General features: G+C 37.4%; 1 protein-coding gene and 1 pseudogene across 1 annotated transcript in view; both read right to left on the bottom strand.

The window, feature by feature from the left end:
* AATF (apoptosis antagonizing transcription factor) overlaps nucleotides 1-26,139 on the bottom strand; it is a 93,814-nt gene that overhangs the window by 38,497 nt on the left and 29,178 nt on the right. Inside the window, exons 5-8 of the mRNA XM_033091802.1 lie at nucleotides 20,196-20,310; nucleotides 18,177-18,378; nucleotides 17,511-17,675; nucleotides 16,127-16,210 (exon numbers count right to left, since the gene is read on the bottom strand). Coding sequence (XP_032947693.1) covers nucleotides 16,127-16,210; nucleotides 17,511-17,675; nucleotides 18,177-18,378; nucleotides 20,196-20,310 — 566 coding nt within the window. The remainder of the gene's footprint in view (nucleotides 1-16,126; nucleotides 16,211-17,510; nucleotides 17,676-18,176; nucleotides 18,379-20,195; nucleotides 20,311-26,139) is intronic.
* On the bottom strand, nucleotides 15,916-16,041 carry LOC117014159 (uncharacterized; annotated as a pseudogene).

Here is a 26,139-nt window from a genome sequence, read left to right on the forward strand (position 1 = left end):
AGAAGAAACTCCACTCCTATTAGCTATCATTCCCAGTCTACTCTAGCCACACACCCTATGGTCCTACGCAACCACTAATCTTTCTTCCTTTATGATAAGCCCATTTTAGACATTTCATATAAATGGGATCATACAATATATTGCCTTTTATGACAGGCTTCTTTCATTTAACATGTTTTCAAGGTTCATCTGTGTTATAACGTGTCAGTACTTCGTTCTTTTTATGGCTGAATAACAGTCCATTATGTGGATCAAACCATATTTGTTTATCCATTTATCAGCTGAGAGACATCTGAGTTGTTTCCACTTCGTAGCTATTATAAATAAAGCTGCTATGGACATTCATTACAAATTATTTTGTGTATATATGCTTTCATTTCTCCTGGGTATACACCTAGGAGTGGAATTGCTAGGTCATATAGTTACTCTATGTTTAAAATTTTGAGGAACTGCCTGGCTGTTTTCCAAAGCAGCCACATCAGCAGTCCCACTAGCAGTGTTTGAGAGGTCCAATTTTTCTACATCCTGTCAGCACTTGTCGTTATCTGGCTTTTTGATTATAGCCATCGTAGTGAGTGTAAAGTATTATCTCATTGTGGTTTGGGCTTGCATTTCCCTCGTGGTTCATGAGGTTGAACATCTTCCTGTGCTTACTGGCCATTTATGTATCTTCTTTAGAAAAGTGTCTAGTCAGATGCTTTACCCATTCTTTAATTACGTTGTCTTTTTATTATTGAGTTGTAAGAGTACTTTATATATTCTAGATAGCAGTCCCTTATCAACTCCAATTCTGTGGGTTGTCTTTTCTCTTTTTTGATGACATCATTTGCAATAGAAAAGTTTTTAATTTTGATGTAGTCCATTTTGTTTTTTTGTCATTTGTGCTTCTGGTGTTCCATCTAAGAAACCACTGCCTAACCCAAGGTCATAAAGTTTTACTCCTATGTTTTCTTCTAAGACTTTTATAGTTTTAGCTCTTATTTAGATCTATGATCTAATTTGAGTTAATTCTGTGTGTGGTGTGAGGTAGGAGTCCAACTTCATGCTTTTGCATGTGGATATCCAATTCCACTGTTTGCTGAAAGACTATTTTCCCCATTGAATTGTTTTGGCACCCTTCTCTAAAAGCCAAGTAATTTTTAAAGCATTTGGTTTTATGACCACATATTCCCTGGATTTCTGTATTTGTGACTCATAGATACTAATTCCTACCTCTCAGGCTTCCATGGTTCATAGCCACAGATGCTTGAGATGGAAAAAAGCTTGGGGCAAACCTCAGTTTAACTTACTTAGCCTTGCTGAGTCAGGATTTTTCAAATTCCCTCCCCAATACATAGAGAGCATGTGAAAGAAGCAAAGTCAAATCCTCTTACATGTGTTTCTGTCTCTGTCATTGAGAGATACAAAAAGCAGACTCACAAGGCATGGGTTTATTCTTCCCTCAGCTTCCTCTATAGTTCCCACAAGAATTCTTAATGAAAATATATCCATTTCTGCCTCCTGCTTAACCACCTTTTTTTTGTCCTCAACTCCCCAGCCTTTCAAATTATCCCCAAAAGTAGTCACATGCAATTTCTATATACTATGTTTGAAATATACAAAAAATAAATCCACATATACTATCATTTCAAATAGCTGGGAAGGAATCACTGTACATGCCTATAGCATAAAACTGCCATAAAATGACCCACTCCCCATAGGCAACTATTTTTTCTCTGTTTCCTTTCCACATTGTCCACTCACTCCTCAACCAACGCTATACTGCCATAATATTTCTACCTCCATATTCTACAGAAACAGTTCATGCCAAGAACTTGAGATCTCCAGGTCTAATGGACATCGGTCATGACTCACCTTATTAGACTGCTTGAAGCAGCAAGTGACACTGACATTCTCACCTTCCTAAAACACTCTTTTCTTGGAGTCTTTGAGGCACTGCCCTTGTTTTACTCCATATTCAGCCAGCTTTTCTACCCAAACATTAAATGCTAACATTCCTCAAGGCTCAGTCCCAAGCTTTCTTTTCTTCTTACTCCATATGCTTTCCCCAAGAGTTTCATTCTATTCTCAAGGCTTCAATGACCTAAGAGTTATCCCTGGAATTCCCTTTCCCTTACGTTCAATGTCTAATCTATCTCCAAGTCTTAGTTGTGTGATCCACTAATTCATGAATCTGTCCATTTTTCTCTATTTTCACTGCCTATACCCTAGGGTAGGCTCTTATTTTCTTCATTCACTCTATAAATATTCATTGAGTACACTGGAAAAACAATGAAGAATAAAACAGACACGGTCTCACCTGTGTTAGTATGATTTCATTACATTTATCCTTGCCCCTCTTCCAGTTTGCACTCTTCATTATAGTCAGAGTAATATTTTCAAAATGCAAAAATGCCTGAAGATAAATTCTTACTGCAGCCTAAAGGCCCACCACAGCCTGGTCCTTTATCTACCTCTCCAGTGTGGCCTTCCACCTCCGTGCTCCAGTCCCACCAGAGTTTTCTCTGTACCTGAAATGTTCCCAGGCTCACTCCCACCACCGAGCCCTTTTTGGCACATGCACTGCTTGGAACACACAACAATCATCTACCCGCTTATATCCCACCTCCTTCTCTACTCATTCGTTAAATCTCAGCTTAATCATCTCTTCCTCAGGGAAACCTTTCTTATATGCACACCTTAACACATATACACATGTATTTGTTGTAATTAATTTATATTTTATTAGTGGATTACTTGATTAATGTCTACTTCCTCCACTAGCCGACCGTATGCTTCACAGGGAGCAGGGAGCGTATGTGACTGTGCTTATCATTCTATCCCCTGCACTGGCCTATTGAAGGGGGAAAAACTGTTTCTAGAGAAAATATCAAATTTTTGTTTATTTGATCACACACACACACACACACACACACACACACACACTCCTTGCCACTGTTTTTAAACAAAAGGAATCATATTATCAATTACCCTGCCTCTAATCGCGAGTACAGCGGTCTACTGAAGCAGCTGAGGAATTTACTTGTTTTTGTCATTACCATTATCAGCAATTCTTCCTCCCCAAACAGTATTTTCCTTCTCACACGTCTTAGACAGAGCCTAGAGCACTGGGTGATTTAAGTGAGTGAGAATTAACCCCCACCTTTTTTTTTTAACCATACCAAGAGTACCTGAATTTAAAAAACAAAATGAAAAAAACTATTTAATCCAAATAAATGAAAAGATTTTAAAACACTTCTCATTCTTTTACTGTTAAAATGATAGATCTATCCTCCCTCTTGGGTTTCATTTCCCAAAGGAAAAAGTTGGTTCTTCTCAGGGAAAGAAGAGAGGGAACAAATATTTTGTGCTTCTTTTAACCAATCTCCCAGTCCCTGACCCTTTCTGTAGTATCTCTGAGTTGATCCTTTTACTGCAAGACAGGTATCCTGACATTTTTGTAATAAAGATCTGAATTAATTTTAATATAGTGTTTTCTATTCAAATATTTTTTACCTAAGAAATAGATTTGTCAAATCCTAGTTGCAGGTTTCCATCTCCCATTTTCTAAGATCTAATGCTTCTAGATATGAGTTTTCAATTATAAGAGTATGTGTGCTGCATGGTTCAAGATAACTATAAATATCTGCCAACGAGTCAGTATAATGCCATAGCTTTGGAATCTGACATACATGCGTTTTGAATTCCAGCTATGCCCCTTACTAGCTTTGTTACAAGTATCTTACCTCTCTGAAACGCAGTTTCTTTATCCATAAAGTAGTAATAATTGGACCTCATAAAGTTGATTTGGGATTTTAAAAGATGGTAAGAGTGAAGCATTTAGCAAAATGTAAGTATTCAATAAATAGAAATATTGTCAACTTCAGATAATAATGCTCATAGATAATCCCCAAACCCCATTTGGGACAAAACAATGCAACACCTTCCATAGCTAAATCACCACAGTTATTAGCAATGAACAAATATGGTGACTCAATTTTCCTTTCTACTGATTTTCAACAGTAGGTAACAAATAAGGTCTGAAATGAAGGAAAGTAGAATGGAAGGAAGAAAATGTAAAAAGCACAGAAAATTCACAAACGTGGTAAGTCAATATTTGGAAAGTATGCTATTAATTTGCAAGGTTTTTTCCAAACTAGATCATGATAAATTGGAGCAAAAGGGATCTCCATTACCATTTCTTCTATTTGAACAACTAACTGCTATTCCCTTTCCATGACTTGCAACTACCCCCACCATCCTCCGAGCACACAATTCCCTCTACCCAGAAGCCAACCCCCTCAATCTCATCCTATCTAAAATCCTATCTCTCCTTCTTTGACGGATCAAATGTCATCTCCTCCTCCCTGCAGCCTTCTCTAATTGCCCCTAACTGTTATTAATTTCTCCCTCTTTTGAATTCTTTAACACTCCCTTACCAAGCCTTCTGGTTGTTTATATTTATGTCATCCCTTTTGCTTGGCTGTAAGCTTCTGAGGGTAGGGAATAGTCTGAGTCAAAGTGCCACCTCCCGCAGAACTCGGCACACTGCCTTGCACACAAGAATTATTCAATAATATTTCTAAAACAAAAGAGTGTAGTAGGAAGCAGTCTTCTAAATCTTGTGATCAAGGATGAAAAGCTTCCAACTTCTGCAAGGACAATACTTACAAGAAAAATAATATAGGGAAGAATGGGGGGAAATCGGGATGTGTGAATAAAATCCAAGTGCATCTTGATACTGAAATTACAAACAACTCACCTTTGGCCACTAAAACAAGAAAATGTAGAGCTAGAGGCTAACACTGAAAAAGTCAGCCTAACTCTGCCTCACTGCCCTTGGTCTTTAAGGATTTGATTAGTTTTTCCACCATCTGAGTCAGCCTCCACTTCAGAGCTAGAGCCAATAGGTGGTGAGGAAGGGATGATACATTCCTTCACCGAATAAGTAACACTGTTTTCTCAGCACAAGTTCTGAAATATTTCGAAGGTCATAATATTTCACTAAAGTTGGCTACATGGGTTAAAATTTATTAGTCAAAACAGAAAACTTTCTCATCAGACTCCATATATTCCATTAGGCATGATAGATAATAATGTCTCCCAATGTCTAATTATTAACTAGAAGTGTAAGTAAATCACTATCAGTATTGGGCCCTGATGTGTGAAGACAGAGTAAGAATTGGGCAACATGAATGCTAAGGAATTTCTTTTTGCCAATTTGCTTTTCCTTTCTTTTTCCTACAGATAAAAAGAATTTTACAAGGACTAAGTGACTGCATTAAGCCATTCTTCCCAACCCATATCAAAAGTAACAATGTACATAAAGTGCTATTTTTTAGAATTTCCAACAGTCTCCATTTCCAGTATTTTGCCCCCTAGTCACCAGACAGATGTCCTGGTGTGTATCTTTCTTTTCTTTTCTTTTTTTTTAAACAATCTACAATAAAGGAGGAGAAAGGGGTTATGTATCTTTTGGGACACCAACTGAATCACTATTCCTGGGCATTCGTTGGCAATATTTCTTTTACTGGTACCATACAATATATCATTTGTATTAAAATAATAAAGAGGAAATCATTCAGAACTAAAGAAGATTTTACTAAAAAGGATCCACAAGAAAGAAACGGAAAGGGCTGTACTAACTTGTATTCTGTAATTATGTCCTTTAAGGATTAAAAGCCCAGCTGAAACAAACCTCAACCTGTCTTCCTAGCATTCAGACTCCAATAACTCTTCAGCCTCACGAGGATCAATAACCCATTGATCCTGTCACCTTTTAAACATCCCTACTCCTCTCCTCACATGCTTACTTCCCCCCTTACTCAGGTACATTCGATCCCATAGTCCATCAGGATAATCACTCCTGTTATGCATCCTCAACTCCCTTGCGTGCTGTCTCCTTGTCATACAGATCCACAATCCCGTGGGGATTGATGTGTCTTGGAATTCAGAATTTTTAGGATTTTAGGAAGGTAATACAGTATACACAAGGTAATACGGTAATACACAAGTGGCCCTGTGGAGCCTGGCACAGCACCCCAAAGTCAAACACATTAACTTTTCTGCAGCAAAATACATGAATATTCCCACTAAGTGGGATGAAAAAAACCTTACAGGTTCATGTAGCTTCATGACCGTTCAGATCAGATGTTGCCACCACAATGGTTTGCCAAACTTACCAAAGCGAACAAAAAAACTAAGTTTTCAGAACTTTTTAAATTTCAGAATTGCAGATAAGGGATTATGTACCTGTGCTTCCTTGGCATACCCCAAACCATGTTAAATCTCAGTGCCTGCATCCACACAACTGAACTGGCTAAAGAAAAAGACAAGATCACGTGAACTAGTCTCACTTTAAAATCATTACCACTACCTTACGTGGGCCTTTAGTGCTACCTGACAATGCCTCTACAGTTTCCTCATCCACTCATTCTCCCATCCTCTTAGGTGATGTTGCTTTACCTTCTCTTTTCTCAAACATCCAGCCCCTGTCACATTTTCTCATTCTTGGCCTCTTAATTCATAAAATAAAGTAAAAATCACTCAGACGAGAACTTGTACATGCTCCCATTCCATATCTACTTGCAGCTGTACCCATAAGTATATGCCTTCCTTCCAATATCTATGGATCAACTGTCCATTAGACCTCTCTACTTGTGGACTCACCAGCAATCCTCACCTTTTCTGAAACATTCACTTTCCCCTCTCTACTGGATCATTTCCGTCAGCATACAAACAGCACACAAAATACATCTCCTATCCAAAACAAAACGACACCCAAAACTCTCCCAATCCTCCACTTCCCCTTCCAGCTGCTGCCCCATTTCTTTATTCCCTTTACAGTAAGCCTCCTCAAGAGTTGTCTCCACTCACTGGTTCCAATTGTTCTGCTTCCATTCTTCTTGGAACCTAGTTCATCACTCTCCAAAACAGTTTTTGTCAAGGGCCCACCAATGACTTCATGCTGCTAAAACAAAGGGTCGATTCTCAGTCCTTATCTTACTTGATCTATCTGCAACATTTAACATAGTAGGTCACTCTCTTCTTTAAAAGATTTCTATATATAGGATCATGCCATCTGCAAGTAAGAGATAATTTTACTTCTTCCTTTCCAATTTGGATGCCTTTTATTTCTTTACCTTGTCTAAATGCCCTGGTTAGGACCTCCAGTACAATAGTGAATATTAGAGGTAAGAGTGGATATCCTTGCCCTGTTCCTAATCTTCGGGGAGAACATTCATTCAGTCTTTCACCATTGAGTAGGATGTTACTTGTGGGTTTTCACAAATGTTCTTTATCAGATTAGGAAGTTCCCTTCTACCCCTAGCTTGTTGAGTGCTTTTATCATGAAAGGGCGGCAAATGTTTTTTTCTGCATCTATTGAGATAATCATGAGGTTTCTGTCCTTATTCTATCAATATGGTACATTATATTAATTGCTTTTTTTATGTTAAACCAACATTTGCATTCCTGGGCTAAATCTCACTTGGTTATGGCATATAATCTTTTTTATGGATTGAGTTTGCTGGATTGAGTTTGCTAGTAGTTTGTTGACTTTTGCATCTATATTCATAAGACATATTGGTCGGTCATTTTTTTCCATGTGATGTTTTTGCATGGTTGTGGTATTAAAATAATACTGGATTCCCTCCTTCTTGAAACACTTATACATGGAATCTAGAAACTCACTCTTCCTTTATTCTCTCCTACCTCAATGGTTGCTCCTTCTCAATCACCTTTGCTGGTTCCTTATCTCCCCGACCTCTAAATGTTTGACTCAAGCTTTGCATCTCTTCTCTTTCTCTACCTTCATTGCCTACATGATCTCACTCAGTCTCATAGTATTAAACACAATCTATGTGCTGATGGCTCTCAGATTCATACCTTCAGCCCAGACCTTCCCATAAACTCCAAAATTATATAATAACTACCTCTTCAACAACTCCAGATGAATGTTTCAGAGGTCTCCTGAACTTCATATAACCAATTTAGAATTAAATAACTAAAGCTAACACAAGTCCATGGGAAAGAAAAAAACAAAGAAACCTTAATATAACCAAAATCGAGTTCCAGATTTCTCCTCCCAACTGGCTTCTCTCACTGTTTTTCTCATCTCAGTAAACAGCAACTTCATCCTTTCAATTGCTCAGACCGAATACCTTCACGTCATCCTGGACTCCTCTTTCCACGTCACATGCAATTCATTAGCAAATCCTGTCAGTTCACATTTCAACGTAAATCCAGAGTCCAACCACTTTTCAGCTCTCCCTCCAACACCAGCCTGGTCCCAGCGACCATCATCACTTGCCTGGATTATCACTAGCGTCTTCTGTTTGCTACCTTGCCTCCCCATAGTTTATTCTCAACGCAGCCATCAGAGTGATTCTTCTAAAATATTACCAATCACGTCACTACTTGCTTCAAAACCCTCCCGTGGTTTCCTACCTCAGTCACCGTAAAAACCAAAGTCTTACAGTGGCCTACAAGGTCCTTCAGGACCTGTTCTTCTGTGACCTCCTCTCCTAGCAATCTTTCTTACCTACTCCACCCACTGACACTGGCCTTGATTTTTCTAAAACATGATGCTAGCCTCTGCTGTGCCTTGAGCCTTTCACTTGTTCTTCCCTTTGTCCCCAACACTCTTCGCCCAGACACCTGCATGGCTCTGTTGTTTACTTCCTTTAAGTCTCTAGTCAAATATTACCTTATCTCCTGAACATCCTGTATAAAAACAGTAACCATCCTATGCCTACCCTAGTACTCCCTTCACCTATACCCTGTTTTATCATTTTCTACTGTAGTATCACAATGTATTTCCTCATTTCATCCTATCTGTAAACTAGAATTAAAGCTCATGAGAGCAGGACTTTGCTTTCTTTTTTCCATCCCCTAACAGAGCTCCAATAGAAAATTCTGTGATGATGGAAATGTTCCATATTTACACTAATACACAGTAGTCACTAGCACATGTGGCTACTTAGCACTTGAAATGTGGTTAGAATGTCTAAGGAAATAAATTTTTAACTTTATTCTATTTTAATTAATTTAAATTTAAATAGCTACGTGTAGCTAGTGCCTACTACATTAAGCAGTACACCCTAGAACAGTAGTTACTCAATAAATACATAATAGGACCTGATATATTTGTTGAATGAATGAATGGAAGGAAGAAAGAAATGTAAAGGCTTTTCTTCTTCTTAACATTTTATTATAGAAAATTTCAGAAACACACAAAAGTAGGCCATAGCAGGTGACCCTCAAATACCCATCAGTAACCTAAATGTTATTCTAACCTGAAATAAGTTTCAGTGAATACCGGCATCTCAATATGGCTTCTAACAATGACGATCTTCTTGGAAAATAGGGAATTTATATTATCCAGAGTTTATATCTAATAGCTTCTCTTAGGGCCTTTTACAGGTTATGGAGAAATGACTTTAGGAATTAGATCACATGACTTTAGGAATTAGAAATATATGTTGAAGGAAAAACCAGTATGCTAACAAATGTTTGAGGCATAGTTGTGATAAGATGACACAAGAGAACTGCGTGTACGGTTTTATCTCAAGTATCTGATTGCTCTCTTTCACCATGTATTTTCTCCACTTAAATTTTAATGAAGTCATACTCTTAAAGAGGAGCTATGTGATGATACAAAATTGCAGAGAACCTTACTCTTGTTAGATGACACAAATTCCTTGGGCAGTGATTTTGTCTTATTAGTCTTTATAAGCCTAGCATCTGGTATAATAAATGTTAATTGAATGAAGTTCATAATTGCACAAGTGATGCATGTGAATTGTCAGAGTGCAAATAGATACACTGGATCTCCAATTTCCTAAACAGATATTAATCTGAAAAGGAAACTCTCACGTGGATGTTTGAACGTGTTAGATCAAAAGGCAGCATAACATGCTGGAAAGAAAAATCAATCAAACTGGGAGCAAGAACATTTAGATTTCAGTGTTCTGACTCAACAAGTGTGGTAACCCACACTAGTCATTTACTTCCTAGGCTCCAGTTTGTAAAAAGACAGTTGGAGTTTGATGGTCTTAACTTTCCAACTTTAAAACAATTGTGTTCTATCCTGGATCCACAATACACATACATTTTTAAAGATGCTTATTAATCTCCCCTTTCTATGCTAAAACGTTGTCCCTATAATTTACTTTAAAGGAGCTATACATTAAATGTGATTTAATAAGAAAACATCATGTCTACTTTAGCGAACAGGTAGTTGTTCCCCATTTCTTAAGAAGTACCAAATTCTTCACTTTGGGCAACTAAAATACTGCTGGAATCCTCTGTTTAACTTATGCTCAGCCAGCTGACATTGTACTTATTAGTTCAGAAAAGGCAATTTTGGCCACATATTTGCCTAGTAAACTCCCATGGTACCACTTGTGTTTGAAAAGTATCTTCAATAGTCCTAAGCCAATTCTTATCTCTTTCCTAGCTGGCTTCTAAAACGTACTGTTTTAGGCTTTGTTCTGAGGCTTTACCTTTGTTTAAACAAAGTAGTAGGACTGAAGTCATACTCTGATGTTTTTTAAAGCAAGAAAACTGCAAGAAATGAGGGCCAGTCATGTACCTTCCCTTGATGCTGCTGTTCAATGAAATTTCTGGACCTTGCATTTAAAATGTGGCTTTCGGCCTCCTATTCTGTGCAGCCTCTACAATAGTGAGCCCACACTAGCAATCAAATGCCGATGTTGATGCCATATTTTTGTCTAAACATTGACAGATAGACAATGGCAGCACAGAAACCAGAATGTATCTCAAATAAATTTCTTACACACGGTACACAAAATAATCTTACAATAATTAAAACTGAGGTCTGATTGGACATTGGTATTTGCTTTGGGGTTTGCTTGTTTTTTAACACTTTTACTATACCTCAAGAAACCTAACTGATTAATTTTGCTTTATCTTTAACCATAATTTCAATTTTCAAATTTATGTAATTAATATGTATGCCCACTCTAAAATCACCATAAAGGTCTACGTGTAATAAACTTTATCAAACTTTTAAGAAATACTATCCATATTTCAAATAATAGCAACATTTTAAAGTAAAACTAAATATAAAATACTACTCTGAACAGAAGGTATCCGTTTTCCAACAACTAATTAAAAGGGGCAGGTTCAAATCAAACTTTAAAACATATCATTAACCATCAACTGAACCACTGGAAAGATACATGCCAAAAGTAAGGCTGTCCCATTAACTGCAGGAATGGACTCAGACATCTCTTATTCACACTAAGATCTAAATGCATATAATTAAAACCAAGACATCAACTGTCCATATTAATCACTCACCAATTTAATTAAGGCAAACCATCTTATCAGAAAGCTTGCCTCTTCTCTATTTCTTAACATTATCAACTTTAAATAGTTTACCGAATTAGTAATTACTTGTTTATGGCATTATCAAATGTCTTGGATACAAAAGCCCAGCACATGGCAAGGTCAGTGATAGACATGTCCTGATGGCAAATAAAAGGAGAAACTTCACCCATCAAAGTGGTCATCAAAAGAGCGAAACCTATTATGCCTTTTTCTAGACACTCCTGGTTAAATTCAAAGTGACAGGACAAACCGGATCAAAACTAAACACAGCTAGAGGCAACATACAAAATCCTAATGAACGCTTAGAACTCTAGGTATCGATCTGTCAATATCTAAGCTCAGAACAAAATACCTCATGAGGTGGCAAGAAACTAGTTTGAGGTCTGGGATATGAGAAGAATAAAATCAGTCACTTTCCATAGGTTTCTATGATGTGCAGTCGTATCTCAATATGGAGATCTTGTGAGGATTAAATAAAGATATATGTCGAGTACCTATATAATTAGTCCAGGAGCTGGCACATAACCAGTGCTCAATAAATGTTAGTCCTTCCTCAATTCTTTAAGAACTCAGGCAGGGCCCGCCCGGTGGCTCAAGGCGGTTGGAGCTCCGTGCTCCTAACGCCGAAGGCTGCCGGTTCGACTCCCACATGGGTCAGTGGGCTCTCAACCACAAAGCTGACGGTTCGATTCCTCGACTCCTGCAAGGGATGGTGGGCAGTGCCCCCTGCAACTAAGATTGAACACGGCACCTTGAGCTGAGCTGCCGCTGAGCTCCCAGATGGCTCAGGTGGTTGGAGCATGTCCTCTCAACCACAAGGTTGCCGGTTCGACTCCCACAAGCGATGGTGGGTGGCGCCCCCTGCAACTAGAAACGGCAACTGGACCTGGAGCTGAACTGCGCACTCCACAACTATAATTGAAAGGACAACAACTTGAGTTGGAAAAAATCCTGGAAGTACACACTGTTCCCCAATAAAGTCCTGTCCCCCTTCCCCAATAAAATCTTTAAAAAAAAAAAAAAAAAACCTCGGGGTATATATCAAGTCAAAATTCAACAGATGGTATAAAAAAGTAAACCAAAACAAAAGAAAAACCTTAAATGGTGACAGAGACAACAAAAAGAAATTAATGTTTATAAATAGCAAATAGGATCATGAAAATGAAAAACAGATAACTGAAAACATTTCTAAATGGCTCATCCTTCATGGTCATTTACAATCTTCACATTTTGTGAAATCATCTTTAGGGATGAGCTTTGACGAGAAACAGGCCAAATGCAAACTAATTCCATTTGGGAGTAATGCTTGTAGCAGGTGAACAGTTTCCCTCATAAAATCTTTACCATTGGGTATACATCAAGCTTTTAGCAATTCTGGTTTCCAAACAAACCAGTAACACAACTATAAAGCTAATTTTTTTCATTAGAATTGTTAAGAAACAGGAGTACAATAAATCATTTGCCTTTTAAGAAAAAAATTACTTTCTAGCACATAATATTTCTTCTAGTTCTAAGAAAAGGAAACTTACTCATTTACAAACTGAAAACTATAACACTATAGTGAAGTCTTTTTATGGTTCAAGAATGAAATATTTAAGAAATAAAGGTATGGAAAGAATAGGACTTGGTCTAAGAAGTCTTGAGATCAAGTACTAGAGTTGACATTTACTAGATAACTTTCAGGAAGTTACTTCTCAGGGAATCAGTTCCTTATGAGGTTCTTTTCAGCTCAAAAATGGTATTTTTACTTATGATATCTGATACTCTTCAATGCCTCCCCCGTATGTATACTTATGTATACACACACATATACATACGTATATACATGTACTTTTATTAATACAGACTTTTTAAAAATTGTAATAACTTAAGGCCCATTATGAAACAGAGAGAGAGAGAGAGAGAGAGAGAGAGAGAGAGAGAGAGAGAGAGAGAGAGTGTGTGTGTGTGTGTGTGTGTGTGTGTTGGGTGTTCTGCCCCTGAACATCATTCTCAGTAGTTAGGGCATTTACACAGCCTCGTGACACCTGAATTAACCAAGTAAGCCTTTAAACCTCTACAATGAAACATTAAAATTCAACGTGGCTATAATCTCTTCCTTACAAAACACCGACCCAAAGATTCTGGCTTCAAGTATGGCTTTTTAAAAAAAAAAAAAAAAAAAAAAGGGCGAAATGTATTACGTTCACCACCCAGCTCTTTCTTCCATATGACCACATTAAAAAAAACATACAAATGAAAACTCACAAGCCCATTGTAATACACTGTACCACTTCTGAATGCAACACTTAGCTCAGGCTTACTACCCTGACAAATAAACGAAAGCACTTTATGAAGCCAATTTAATTGGGAGGTGACAGAAAACATACAGCCATTTTCTTTAGTCTTATCATGGAATTGGCTTCAGCTCCCATCTCTGGCAAATCCCACTCCACAGAAGAAATTAACCAGGTCAGCAGAACAGGTGCTACCTTGTGTCTGTCAAGGGCCTGGCATCACCACAATTACTTGCACACAATGAAGCAGTAATCTTTACAGATCATCTCTCCCAAGAAGCATATTGGGGAGGGGAGGAAAACTGAAGGGAGGAGGGGGGGAAGTGGGAAGAAGAGGAATAGGAGGCAAAGAGAAAAGGCAAGAAAAGAAAATGAATGTGCAGTTGCCTAGCGGCTCAGCAGATGTCGGGATGTGATGTACGAGGCTAGGATAAGCTGTCGTAGCCTGCTGCCAAAGAGTGGTAAGTGATTAAAGCCTGCACAGTTCTAAGCACCATATTTAGAATCTGCGGGGTTTCAAGACTTGCACCCATTCCTTGCTGTGCTGCCAGATGTTGGCAACTGGTCCAGTTCCTACTGACTGTGTCTGGATGGCAGCAGTTGGTACAGCAGCAAAGCAATCTGGAATGCTTCCGGAGATGCTGTACATTAACAAGTGTCACCCATCATTCACCTTTACAGGAGGCTGAAACAACTCCAATTTGCTGCCACTTCCCTCTTGGGAAACAGCCAAGATAAAGTTGCGCCTGGCAGCCCCATTTGTTTCACTCAGGTGTTTCAGCTGCCTTGCTGACCTCTATTAGTTTAAGTTTTAATTTAGATTAACCCCAGCACCCCAATTAACCAGCAAGGGGAAAAGCTAAGATGTGACTAGTCATAACTCTGAAATCAGAATTTATCGAAGTTAAAATTATTAATTGGGATGAGGGGCCAATCAAGTAATGCTATTTCTTTTTAAACCGACCTCCAGGCCAAAAAAAGAAAAATCTTTCAGACTGAGGATTGCCCGTGGAAGTAACTTCTCCCCGTAATTTCAGTTTATTTTATTAAGCCTATTTAATTTATGAGATACTTCCCATCGAACAATGTACACTTCAATTAATGAAGACTGGAACATTTTTGATTGTCTCCAATGATCTCACACAATTATACAGCATTAATATCCCACATCAGGCACTTCCTTAGACAATCTAGAACAAAATAAGAGTTCCTAACTCTTCTGACAAATGGATGTAATAAGAAAAGGAAAAAAGAATCAGGACCTCTGACTAGGAACACCTGCGGCCCCACCAATCCTCTTTCCTATCCCCTCTCACCATTACTTTTAAGACTCATCACTATGGCAATAATTTTATTGAATATCACAAAGTGAATAGAAAGATTAATAGAAAGATTCTTTCTCTTTTCAGGGTAGAACCAGAGGTATCCTCAGTATAGAATCATTTGTTCTACTGGCTTCCAATGTAATTTTCCTAAGTTCCTTCCTTCATATTCCATATACATAGTACAGCTGTCATGGCTAAATCTTCAACAAGCAGCTGCAAAATCTTTGGCAAAAGTTAACACACTGAAAATTCAGCAGAGGAAAAAAAACTTATCTTGATGAATAATGGCTCAACAAAAACTGGTATGCCACCGTTCAACAACATCCTCAATTCTCCAGAACTAGAAAGGGCACATCCTGAAGCACATTTCATTAAGAAGTATGACTTACCAGGAGACTCGGGATTACAGGAAATTATTTTAGTTCTTTAGACTACCTCACATGTTTAGCCTACCTTAACAGTCACCAGCATCATTAAAAAGAATGGCATGCCAAGAGATAATAACGTCAGAAAAAGAACTGGGGGACTGTTTGTGAAGAGAAAGTATTGAAAACGAAACCATATTTCAACTTCTACCAATTCTTTCTGTCTTCAAAGCACTACAGTATTATTATAATCAATAGTAGCAGACAATCTCAATACATATTTAACTGATTTGAACAGGCACAAAAATAAATTAAAGACAAGAGACTTAATAGGCAATAGAACCAGAAGTGTAATCCAAGTACTCTGGGATCCCAACTCTTTAGCTCCATATCCTGAAATAGTAATAATAGGACAAAAATCAAATAACTAACAAATCATTTAACATTATAAAAAATGGCTAAGAAAGAATAATCCACCTGACTCACAGAAGTTGAAACTGTTTTACAGATAATTTGCACTCTGTAACAACTAACAAAGTAGGTGTAGCTATTTCCATTTCAAAAGGAGAAATGTAAGACAGAAGAAAAGCAACAGATCTAGAACTACACAGTAGGTCAACTCTGAACACAAGAGTTTTAAGTCCCTAACTTTATCCTTCTTAAGTAAGCTACCTTTTCAATTAGCAATAATCGCGCCTCTGATAAACCTCTTTGGCTACGATACTGCCACTGCGCAAAGCTATAAGCTACCTTTTGGTCAGAGAATTCTACCAGCTTTTTAAAATGCCAAAACCTGATCTGTAACAAAAGAGTGTAAAAATCATACCTGGTGGTAAAAGTCATCATCATCAAAGATTTCTTCATCCAGGTCCTTCAGGTGGGCATTGGCAGGGGCTTGAGGAAGGGTCTCCTATATCAATAAGAAGGAAAGAGTGTATACCATTGAGGCTGTCAAAGTAATGTTGCTCTACAGTGACCAATGTGTATAACAGTCAAAGCACTGTTTTCCTTAAGATATAAAGAGTTCTTAAAATTAAAGAACAAAACCAATCCAATTGAAAAACGGGCAAAATCATTAATGGGCATTTGACAGAAAAAGAACCATAAATAGTCAAAAATCATTTGAAAATATGTTTAATCTCATTCTAATGAAATACATGCAAATAAAAATGAGAACACCATTTTTCACCTCTAAAATTAGCAACACTCAGTATGGGAAAACATAGCTGGTGGGATTGGAAATTAATGCAGGCTTTTTGGGGGCAATTTGGAAACATCCATCAGGATTTAAAATGTGTATTCTCTGTAATACTTCCACTTCGAGAAATCTATCCATATGCTCACACAAATATAAAAACATAAATGCTTAGGAATGTTCCCTATAGCATTGTCTCTAAAACTGGAGACAACAAAAATATCCATTGAATAAATTATAATACATAATCCATACAATGGAATACTCTACCCATTAGGAAAGTGAGGTAGATCTCTGTAATGACATGGAAAAGTGTCTAGGATATACTAAATTTAAAAAGTATTAACATTTTATATGTTTATATACACATATATATCCATACCATTTAGTTTAAAAGGCAATCATATTTTTATACATGTATATGAGTTTATATATAGAAATATAAACACACACACACTCAAATAGAAAGCACCTAAAAGCTTGTTACAACAATGAAAATTGGTTAAATCTGAGGAGTGAAATTTACAGAAGAAGGGGAATTTTACTTTTCATTTTAAATCCTTCCAAACTTAAAAAAATTATTAAATATACATTTCTACTATAAATAAAAGACTTTCCTTCAAACAAAAGACTCTGACTAGTCCAATTTTGGATCCTTTTCTGGAGTTTCTAAACATCCCACATAAAGCCTAAAGAACACACTCGCTTCAATATTGACATTTCTAAAGAAGCAGTTTTAAAACAGAATTTTAAAAATTGGATTATGAATGCTTCCATTACCAGACTCATATAAAATTCAAAATTGAAAGAAGACTACACACAAGTTAATAATTGCTCCATCTTTTTTAACACTTTGTCCTTCCATATACTCTGTTTCTCAACAATCTGGTAGTGTTTTTCCCTTTCTTTCACTAACTTGTACCAAGAGTAACACCTACAAGTAGGTGATTAGATTTTTCAGTAACTGGCCTTACAGAAACTGCTCCCCATAATCACCAGGCATCACAGTTCTTACCGGTTGGCCTGGCAAACTCTCTGGGACGGGCTGCGTTACTGGTTCAGGTTTGCCAAGAACTTGGTAGACAGAGCGCTTGGTCTGTGTCCTTCGAAGCAATCTTTCTTTGTCCATCAGAATATGATCGATCTGTGTCAAGATTGAGCGTTCAAAGGCACCAAAACCCTGCAACAACATTAACCAGTGTCAGATAATGCAGAAAATCTGTGCTGAAGGCAGCTACATTCGTTTCTCTATCTTTCTGTGTCAGCAAAGAAACATATAACCCTCCTTTCAGGAGGGACTTTCTGTTAAAGACTGAGTTTGTGAATGGCTGTAATTGTTCTCAGAAAAAAAAAAAAATAGTCTTAAGTAGGTCATATTTCTTTACTATACCCAGAGCTTAACTTCTGCTCTTTTAATAATTGTTTAAAATCTATTTTTTATTTTGTATTTCCAACACTTGAGCCACAATTTCTAGAATCAAATATTCTTTCCAATAAAGTTAAAATTCCCAGTCTGAATGCTATAAACCCCACTGGTAGGCGTTCAGTAAATTTTTCTATGGAAATGACTGATTACTATTACATTGTGACATCATCCATATAAATGAGCTGTAATTCCAATTTCTTAACAGCCTACGTTGTACACACACACACACACACACACACACACACACACACTTGCCTTCCCCAGCTTCCCGGAAGCCAGCTTGGTTTTGTCATGCCACTTCTGAAGTGTGCGGTTCCTGTAGACAGTAAAGTCAGCAAAGCGCTTTGCCATGAAACTGGGATAGCCATCCATCTCCAGCTTCCGTTTTGGTGGGGCCCTTCTCTGCTGCTTCTTCTCTTCTACTAGCTCTTCATCTTCACTGGAAATCTCTTCCTCACTAGAAAACCCATAAGAACAGTAAGTCCAATGTAAATAAACAGCACAAGATCTAGCTGGACAATCAGCTCTAATGCATCTTTTGGAGCAAAAATTAATATAAGACCTGGTATTATTTTACTATAAGACCGGGTCTTATATAAGACCGGGTATGATATGATATGATGTGATAGATTATATGATATGATATGATATGATAAATACCGGGCCTTATATATTAATTTTTGCTCCAAAAGACGCATTAAAGCTGATTGTCCAGCTAGGTCTTATTTTCAGGGAAATAGGGTATATGTGAGGCTGGCTTTTTTGTTGTTGTTGTTTGAAAAGAATATTCATGAGGTCAATCAAAAACTCATGTAACTTTTCAAATAAATATAAAAATAACTGGTTTCAAACTATTTTTAAAAGTTAAGCAAACTGTAAAAATAAATGAGGCTGTAAAAATATTAATAGAAATGTATATGAACCAGGCCAATACTGGTTACAAGAGGGTCTTTAAAAGGTAAACACATAATCATACTTTTATGACCTTAAATCAATAAGGGAAAATGTCTCCCTGTAACCAATTGTTCAGAAAAGCTGAACAATCTTATTGAAACAAATGAAGAGAAGCTGAATGTGAAGAAAACTCAAAGGGGTAGGCAACAGAATCAGTGTTAAACCCCAATACTATATGCAACTGCCTGCCATGAGAAAGTAATACAACCTCCAACTATATAGTCAATTGCACTCACTGGATTACCAACCCCAACACATACTAGGTGCTCAATAAATGTGAGTTTACTTTTTATCCCTCCAACTAATTCAGTAGAAAAGAAGGGAACAAAGAATAAGCCCAAGTGGAAAAACAGTAAGCAGGTACCATATATAGCAGGTTCAAACCAAGGCAAGGGGAGGCGGGGGGGGGGGGGGAGTCCTTCATCAAATGTGATAATATCAGTAAAGAAAAAGGTTTATTCTGCTGTTTTCTGAAATTCTCCACCCTTCAAAATAACTGCTGCTTCCTTCACTGAAAAGGAGATGGTTGTGACCAGCAATTCCATGGTGTGGGCACAAAGTGCTTCATAACCATTAATTAAACATCAGTATTAAAATGTACTTTCGGGCCAGCCCGGTGGCTCAGGCGGTTAGAACTCCATGCTCCTAACTCCAAAGGCTGCCGGTTCGATTCCCACATAGGCCAGTGGACTCCCAACCACAAGGTTGCCGGTTCAATTCCTCGAGTCCCACAAGGGATGGTGGGCTCTACCCCCTGCAACTAAGATTGAACACGGCACCTTGAGCTAACCTGCCACTGAGCTCCCAGATGGCTCAGTTGATTGGAGCGCATCCTCTCAACCACAAGGTTGCCGGTTCGACTCCCATAAGTGATGGTGGGCTGTGCCCCCTGCAACTAGCAACGGCAACTGGACCTGGAGCTGGAGCTGAGCTGAGCCTTCCACCACTAAGACTGCAAGGACAACAACTTGACTTGGAAAAAAGGCCTGGAAGTACACACTGTTCCCCAATAAAGTCCTGTTCTCCTTCCCCAATAAAATCTTTAAAAAAAAAAAAAAAGTGCTTTCATCTACTAATTTCAATAGCTCTAAAGAGAAAGCAAGTCTTTTGCTGAAGCCATAAAAAGAATTAGGCACAACTAATCCCTAATTTTTGTGCCATCCTGGCCGCCAACAGTTACATGGAAGTGGGTCTTTCTGTTTTATTAACATTAAGTCTGATATCTGCCTGGAAAGGATTTGGCTTTCTTTTTCATAAATGATGGGAAACTATTCAGATGAAAAGCAAACAAGCAACTCCATAGGTGCATTCCTTCCTTACCTTTCTGGTTTGGGCTTTGTTCCACTTACTAGATACCTAGTGTCTGGGTACTGGAAAAGCAGCTCTTCCTGGAGGTCCACCAATGACCTCAGCAATGCTTTAAGTGCCTTGTGACCTGGAAAACAAAGCACAGAGAAGGAACACCTAATTATCTACAATTCTCCATAGCAGGCAATGCCTATAACTCATGGCTCCTGAGCAGTTGTGGCTGGGGAGGGGCGGGCACAGGGTACACAGGACTAAGAAAGAACTCTCTGAAATACAGAATTCCCAAAGGGAAGTAATAACAGTGCCTACCGTAGTCACGGGGTTGTTAAGAGGAACAAGCAAGGTAACAGGCACAAAGTGCTTAGAAAAGTGTCTGCAATAAATTGTGAGTTCTTAAATTTAGTAAGATTGACAAATTCCTTTCCTGCCTGTCATCATAACCAATCGTTTCTTTCCTTTGGTGTTAGTTTCTACATGTTACCCACTGACCTCCTTGATTATCCCTCTATCAATCAACTGTTTCAGCAATTCCTCCTCTTTTCCTAAAGAGCACAACTTAGTCCCAGGATCCCTACCACCACCACCACACACCCTCAGGAGATCTCATTTGCCTCTGCTTTGAGCGGCCACATCATTCATTCAATCTCTCCACACCCATCCTTATGGAAAGTTCTTATTCACATATGAAAAGCCAAGTTAATGACTTGTTTGCAGGACTGAACTGTGTATTAAAAATTTGCACATGGAGAATATGTTCTCACCTGGCCCTCCTCCAAGCCAATTGGATGCGTTTGTAATAAAGCTGGTCAAGATTTAGTATATAGTCTGTGGCTAAGAGCTTTCAGAATAAAAACGGGCCTTCTGAGAACTTAACTCTTACCTGCTTTATCAGCCTAGTCTACCAAAGGGGCTAACTAGACACTGATTGTCACCACTTATGTGTTGATAGCACTCAGATGTCTCTCCTATAATCAAACTTTCACATTTCTAGCAACTCCAAGAAAATCTTCACACAGATGTTCCATCACTCCTTCAAATATACCATGTCAGCAATACAACCTTTTTCTTCCTACCTAATACTTCTACCTTGTCTGACTTTCTCTTCTCTGTGTAATGTATTTTCATAAGGGATCACTGATATTTTGGTGCCCTTATTTTATATATTCAAGCAGTTGCTAAATTTTGTATTTTCCATTCTTATTATCACTAATAGTTTTCCATCTATCTCTGGCCATGCTTCTATCACTCCTTCCCTCTTTCCTTTAAATAGCTGTAATCTTCTCACAAGCAACCCTACTTTCATTTAGCAATCCCTACATTCATTTTTATTTTATATTCCACACTAACTTCAGCCACACAAACCTCAGTGTAAGTGACTTTTATGAGTCTTTTTCTTTTTTTGCTGCTTCTATCCTGCCCAGCATGAGTAGCCTCCTCACTATTTTACATCCCAACCTGTTTCATCACTGGTACACCAACGTATGAGTTAGACTAGCTCTTAATTTATCTATCTATCCATCCATCCATCTATATTATACTAGAGCATTCTATTTCAACATAAGGCTAAGAGCTAACCTAGCTGAGAAAACCTTTTCAGAGTGATCAGAGGGAACCCAAAGACTCAATAACTACTTTCCATCACTTTAAGTAGTCTGCCTATAAAACAACATAAATACAACTTCCTTCTTTAAAATAACATAAGATCCTTAATCACATCTTTTCTAAATTCTATATTCTAATCCTCTTATAATCAGTACATATCCATGCCACTTGAGAAGACCTGCAATACATAATATTACCTGAAAAATCCCTAATGCTTTGTGTTCCAAACCAAGATTCTCAAACTGTTGCTCTGAAGCTTAAAAAACAAAAACAAAACAAAAAAAATTTCTACCAAATATGGAAATAAGTTATGCTCATGAAAAAGAAAAAAGTAATACAGCATTATCCTGTCTGTCAGCTTTTTGGAAACTAAGTATAAACAAGATGAAAACATAGGCAAGAAGGAAAAAAAAGAATGAAAATATTACAATTTTAAAGCCAAGAATTATTCAGTCTGAATGTACTAAGTATATAAGTATAACAATGCAAAATTATGTAAATATATAGAAAATTTTTAAAGGAATGAGTAGAGCAAAGAATACAAATGATAACTATACATATTATTTCATCATCACAAATGATCATCTGTGGAAAGAGCTGAGAACTGATAGAAGATATCCCAAGTAGCTAGATTCTGAAAGTATATGTTGCAGCAAGAACCTTTAAAGATAGGAAAGACACTAATACTTGGAAGGAAGCTCATGAAAACGCAGAAATCTCATCTCATTAAAGTTCTATGCAAGTGTTAATGGCTATTTTTAACTTCTTTTCTAGAAATGGCTATATCTTAAGAAATAGAGCCCATATTTTCCAAAGTGAAAGCACAAATCAATTTTGCATTTGCAAAGTACTTTTCAAAATTCCCAAGACCTAACCTTGAAAATATTATGCTAAGTGAAACAAGCCAGCAAAAGGACATATACTATATGATTCCACTTGTGTAAGTCACCTAAAATAGTCAAATTCATAGAAATAGAAAGTAGAATCGTGGTTGTCAGGGGTTGAAGGGAGTGGGCAATGGGGACTTATTGTTTAATGGATACAGTTTCAGTTCGAGATGATGAAAAACTTCGAGATGGATAGTGGTAATGGCTGCATAACAATGTGAATGTACTTAATGATACTGAACTGTACACTTCAAAATCATTAAAAAGGTCAATTTTATGTCATATACACTTAACTACAATTAAAAAAAAAACACTTAAAAATATCCCAAGATCAGAATATAATAAATAATTCTACCATCCTAGTTCATCTCTATCCAGACAAAATAATCTATAATCCTTCAATCGTGAACCTAGTCAAAAAGAACAGGAAAATGGAATATATTCAGCCTTTAAAAAGAAGGAAATTCTGACACATGCTACATACAACATGGATGAACCTTGATGATATTAAATGAAATAAGCCAGTCTCAAAAAGGCAAATACAATATCATTCCACTTATATGAGGTATCTAGAGTAGTCAGATTCATAGAAACAGAAGTTGAACAGTGGTTGCCAGGGGCTGAGGGGAGAGAGAAATGGGGGATTGTTTAACGAGGTATAGAGTTTCAGCTTTATAAGATGAAAAGATTCTGAAGATTGGTCGTACAACAATGTGATTATACTTAACACTATCGAACTGCACACTTAGAAATGATGAGGATAATAAATTTGATTATGTTTTTCTTTTACCACAATAAAAAATTAAAAAACAGGAAAAGCAAGTGCCTGTCCCTTACTTCCTCTAGGTACCATGTGTCCATAATCGAAAATATGAAATCAAGACCCAGGCAGGGAAGAAGCTGCAAAGCAGTCTATACTGTTTATAGCTGCTTGACCCCGACAAGCAAGTCATAATTTGACTCTAACATGTAGCATAACCAAGAATTGTGAAAACATCCAATGAAAAGACTACTACTTTTAAGGGCCACTTTCAAGTAGCTATACAAGCCCTTTTATTTTGTTCAAGTCAGTTTTAAAAAATCCATTGCAGATATATTAGACAGCCTATCAATCCAACAAGAAAGCAGAGAGCCAATATCAGTAAATCAAAGTGTGCCTTTCTGTTAATACTCTCTCATATGTTCTCATTTTATACACCCCTTCACCCAGTCAGAAAGTAGCCCTGAAGTATTTAAGCTCCATTCAGGGATAGCACCACCATGCATCAAAGTGTCAAGAGACCTACCAGAGATGAAATCTGCAATTCTGTGCTTCTAACCACAAAAAAAAAAAAGAAAAAAGTTTATCAAAGTAAAGTCACCAGTGGCCAACACATGGACAACTTCCTGTAAAGAGATTTAGAAGACAGAACCCAATTCTCATTTCTTTGCAGTATCAGGGCCACATTTCCTTCTAATAAGATTTTATGTAAAACCTGAGGAGACAATGGGCAACCCTTTGCTGGATGTGGTGGGCTTCCTCAAAGCCACAGCTGACAAGAGTGAGGAAGGACTCTCCTGATGGGTCAAATCCAACAGTGAATTCTTCCTAGCCAAGAAACGAAACAAACTTCTTATCCATATAGGGCTGAGTTGTATTTTCTCAACCTTATGAATAATAAAGAGAATGAAATCAACAGTTTCTAATTCACTTTTAATTTTTCTCCCAATTACTGTTAAAGGTAAAAGTTAAGAAAAACAGCAGAGATGCATGTACTTTCTTCTCTCTCCCTCTTGGCCAGTAGTCACAAAATAAATGGAGATTGTCAAGGATATACATGTTTATTTTGTCCTACATTGTCCATTTCCAGTGGCCTTTCCCTTAAGAGGAGATTAAGAAGGACATATCCCTCACCATATTACCAAGATTCAACCCAAGCATCTGGACACCAGCTTTCGGAATGATTTTCCAAGTAGAGAACCAATGGAAAGAGTACTTTACTAAGGGTCAGGAATCCTGTATTCTAATTGACACTATCACCAACTAGTCATTTTACAATGAGTGGACCAACTTAATCTCTTTGAGTCTCAATTTTCTCATCTATAAAATGTAGATAATCCTTTGCCTGTTTATCTCACAGAGTGAAAGTGAAAAACAAATGTTTTTATATATTCAGGTATTTTACAAATTTTAAAATGCTATAGAAATAGAAAGAATATTACTATCAAACATCATTTTCCCATGGTGAAAATCTTAAGCTCTGTTTGTGCTGATCTACAGCGCCAGGGCTGAACAAGTACTCAGAGTCCTATTTTAAGTATTCATTTACATGCTACCCATATGCAAGCGTTCTATAAAATGTCACCAATCTAAAAACCATTTTCACCTAACAGCTTTATTTTTTTCCCTGATTCATCTAAGCTGTTCGACAAAAACAAAATTGTAGGCAGGGAATAAGTTTGGACATGGGCACACAGTTCATTAATTAGATTATAAACCAATACGTAAAACTTCAGGCAAGGGGATGAAGGGGGAATAGGAAGAGTGAATATATAAAGTAAAATAAAGCTTACCTTATCAGTTTTTAAATATCTATACAGTTATTTTTAAAATAAATATGCAAACATACAGTTATTTATGTACAAGTATACATAAACTCCCACTTCCCTATTAGCCCAGATAAATATATTGAACTAGAATGTACAGATTACAAGAACATTTTTTTTCTCCTTCAAAAGTAACTCTAGAACCAGAGCTAAACTATAGGTCAAAATGACACACAATATATTGGCCTGAGAACAATACTTTTCATTCAAATCCACACAAGCCTGCCACTTGCACTAGTCATCCCCGGCAATTAATCCCCCAAGAAAGACGTTTGATTAAATCTTTTCAAGCAAATCCTTTGCTTTGCTTTTGTTAGTTCACTTCTTGTCAACATCTATTAAAATATGCCTTTAATTCTCCCACAATCTTAAAAAACACCGATTCCACTGTCTTCAACTTTAATCAACTGTATGGCCGGCATTTTTCATTTCATAATAATGTGCTGCTTGGAATTCAAGAGGCAGGCTCAGCATCAATCATCTGGTAAGAATTTTTCCACTGCAATAAATATGCAAATGAGGAGAGCCAGTCAGTCGTATTTCAGGCCCGACTTGCTAGTGTTTTAAAAAAGACACAAATTTATTAATTGCCGGTGGCCAGAGGAATCCTATTACTTTGGGCATTGATTACAAAGCTGTGTGAGTGATTATTGTGCAAGTGGCGGGCTACCCAGGCATGAGGAAAAATTATTAAAGCAAGGCAGAGATTATCAACTCAGAATAACAATAAGCCTTAACATTTAGGCCCTAACTTCTTCAACAAAGAATTACGTGAAGGCTCCACTGTATCGTAATTCCGAATTCTGTCAGTATTACTGTTTGGGCATGTTCTATATGCCCTAAGCAGAATGGCGTTACCACTAAGGAAGAGGACTGCAGGT

This window comes from Rhinolophus ferrumequinum, chromosome 21 (genome assembly GCF_004115265.2).
Source record: "Rhinolophus ferrumequinum isolate MPI-CBG mRhiFer1 chromosome 21, mRhiFer1_v1.p, whole genome shotgun sequence".
Lineage (NCBI taxonomy): Eukaryota > Metazoa > Chordata > Mammalia > Chiroptera > Rhinolophidae > Rhinolophus > Rhinolophus ferrumequinum.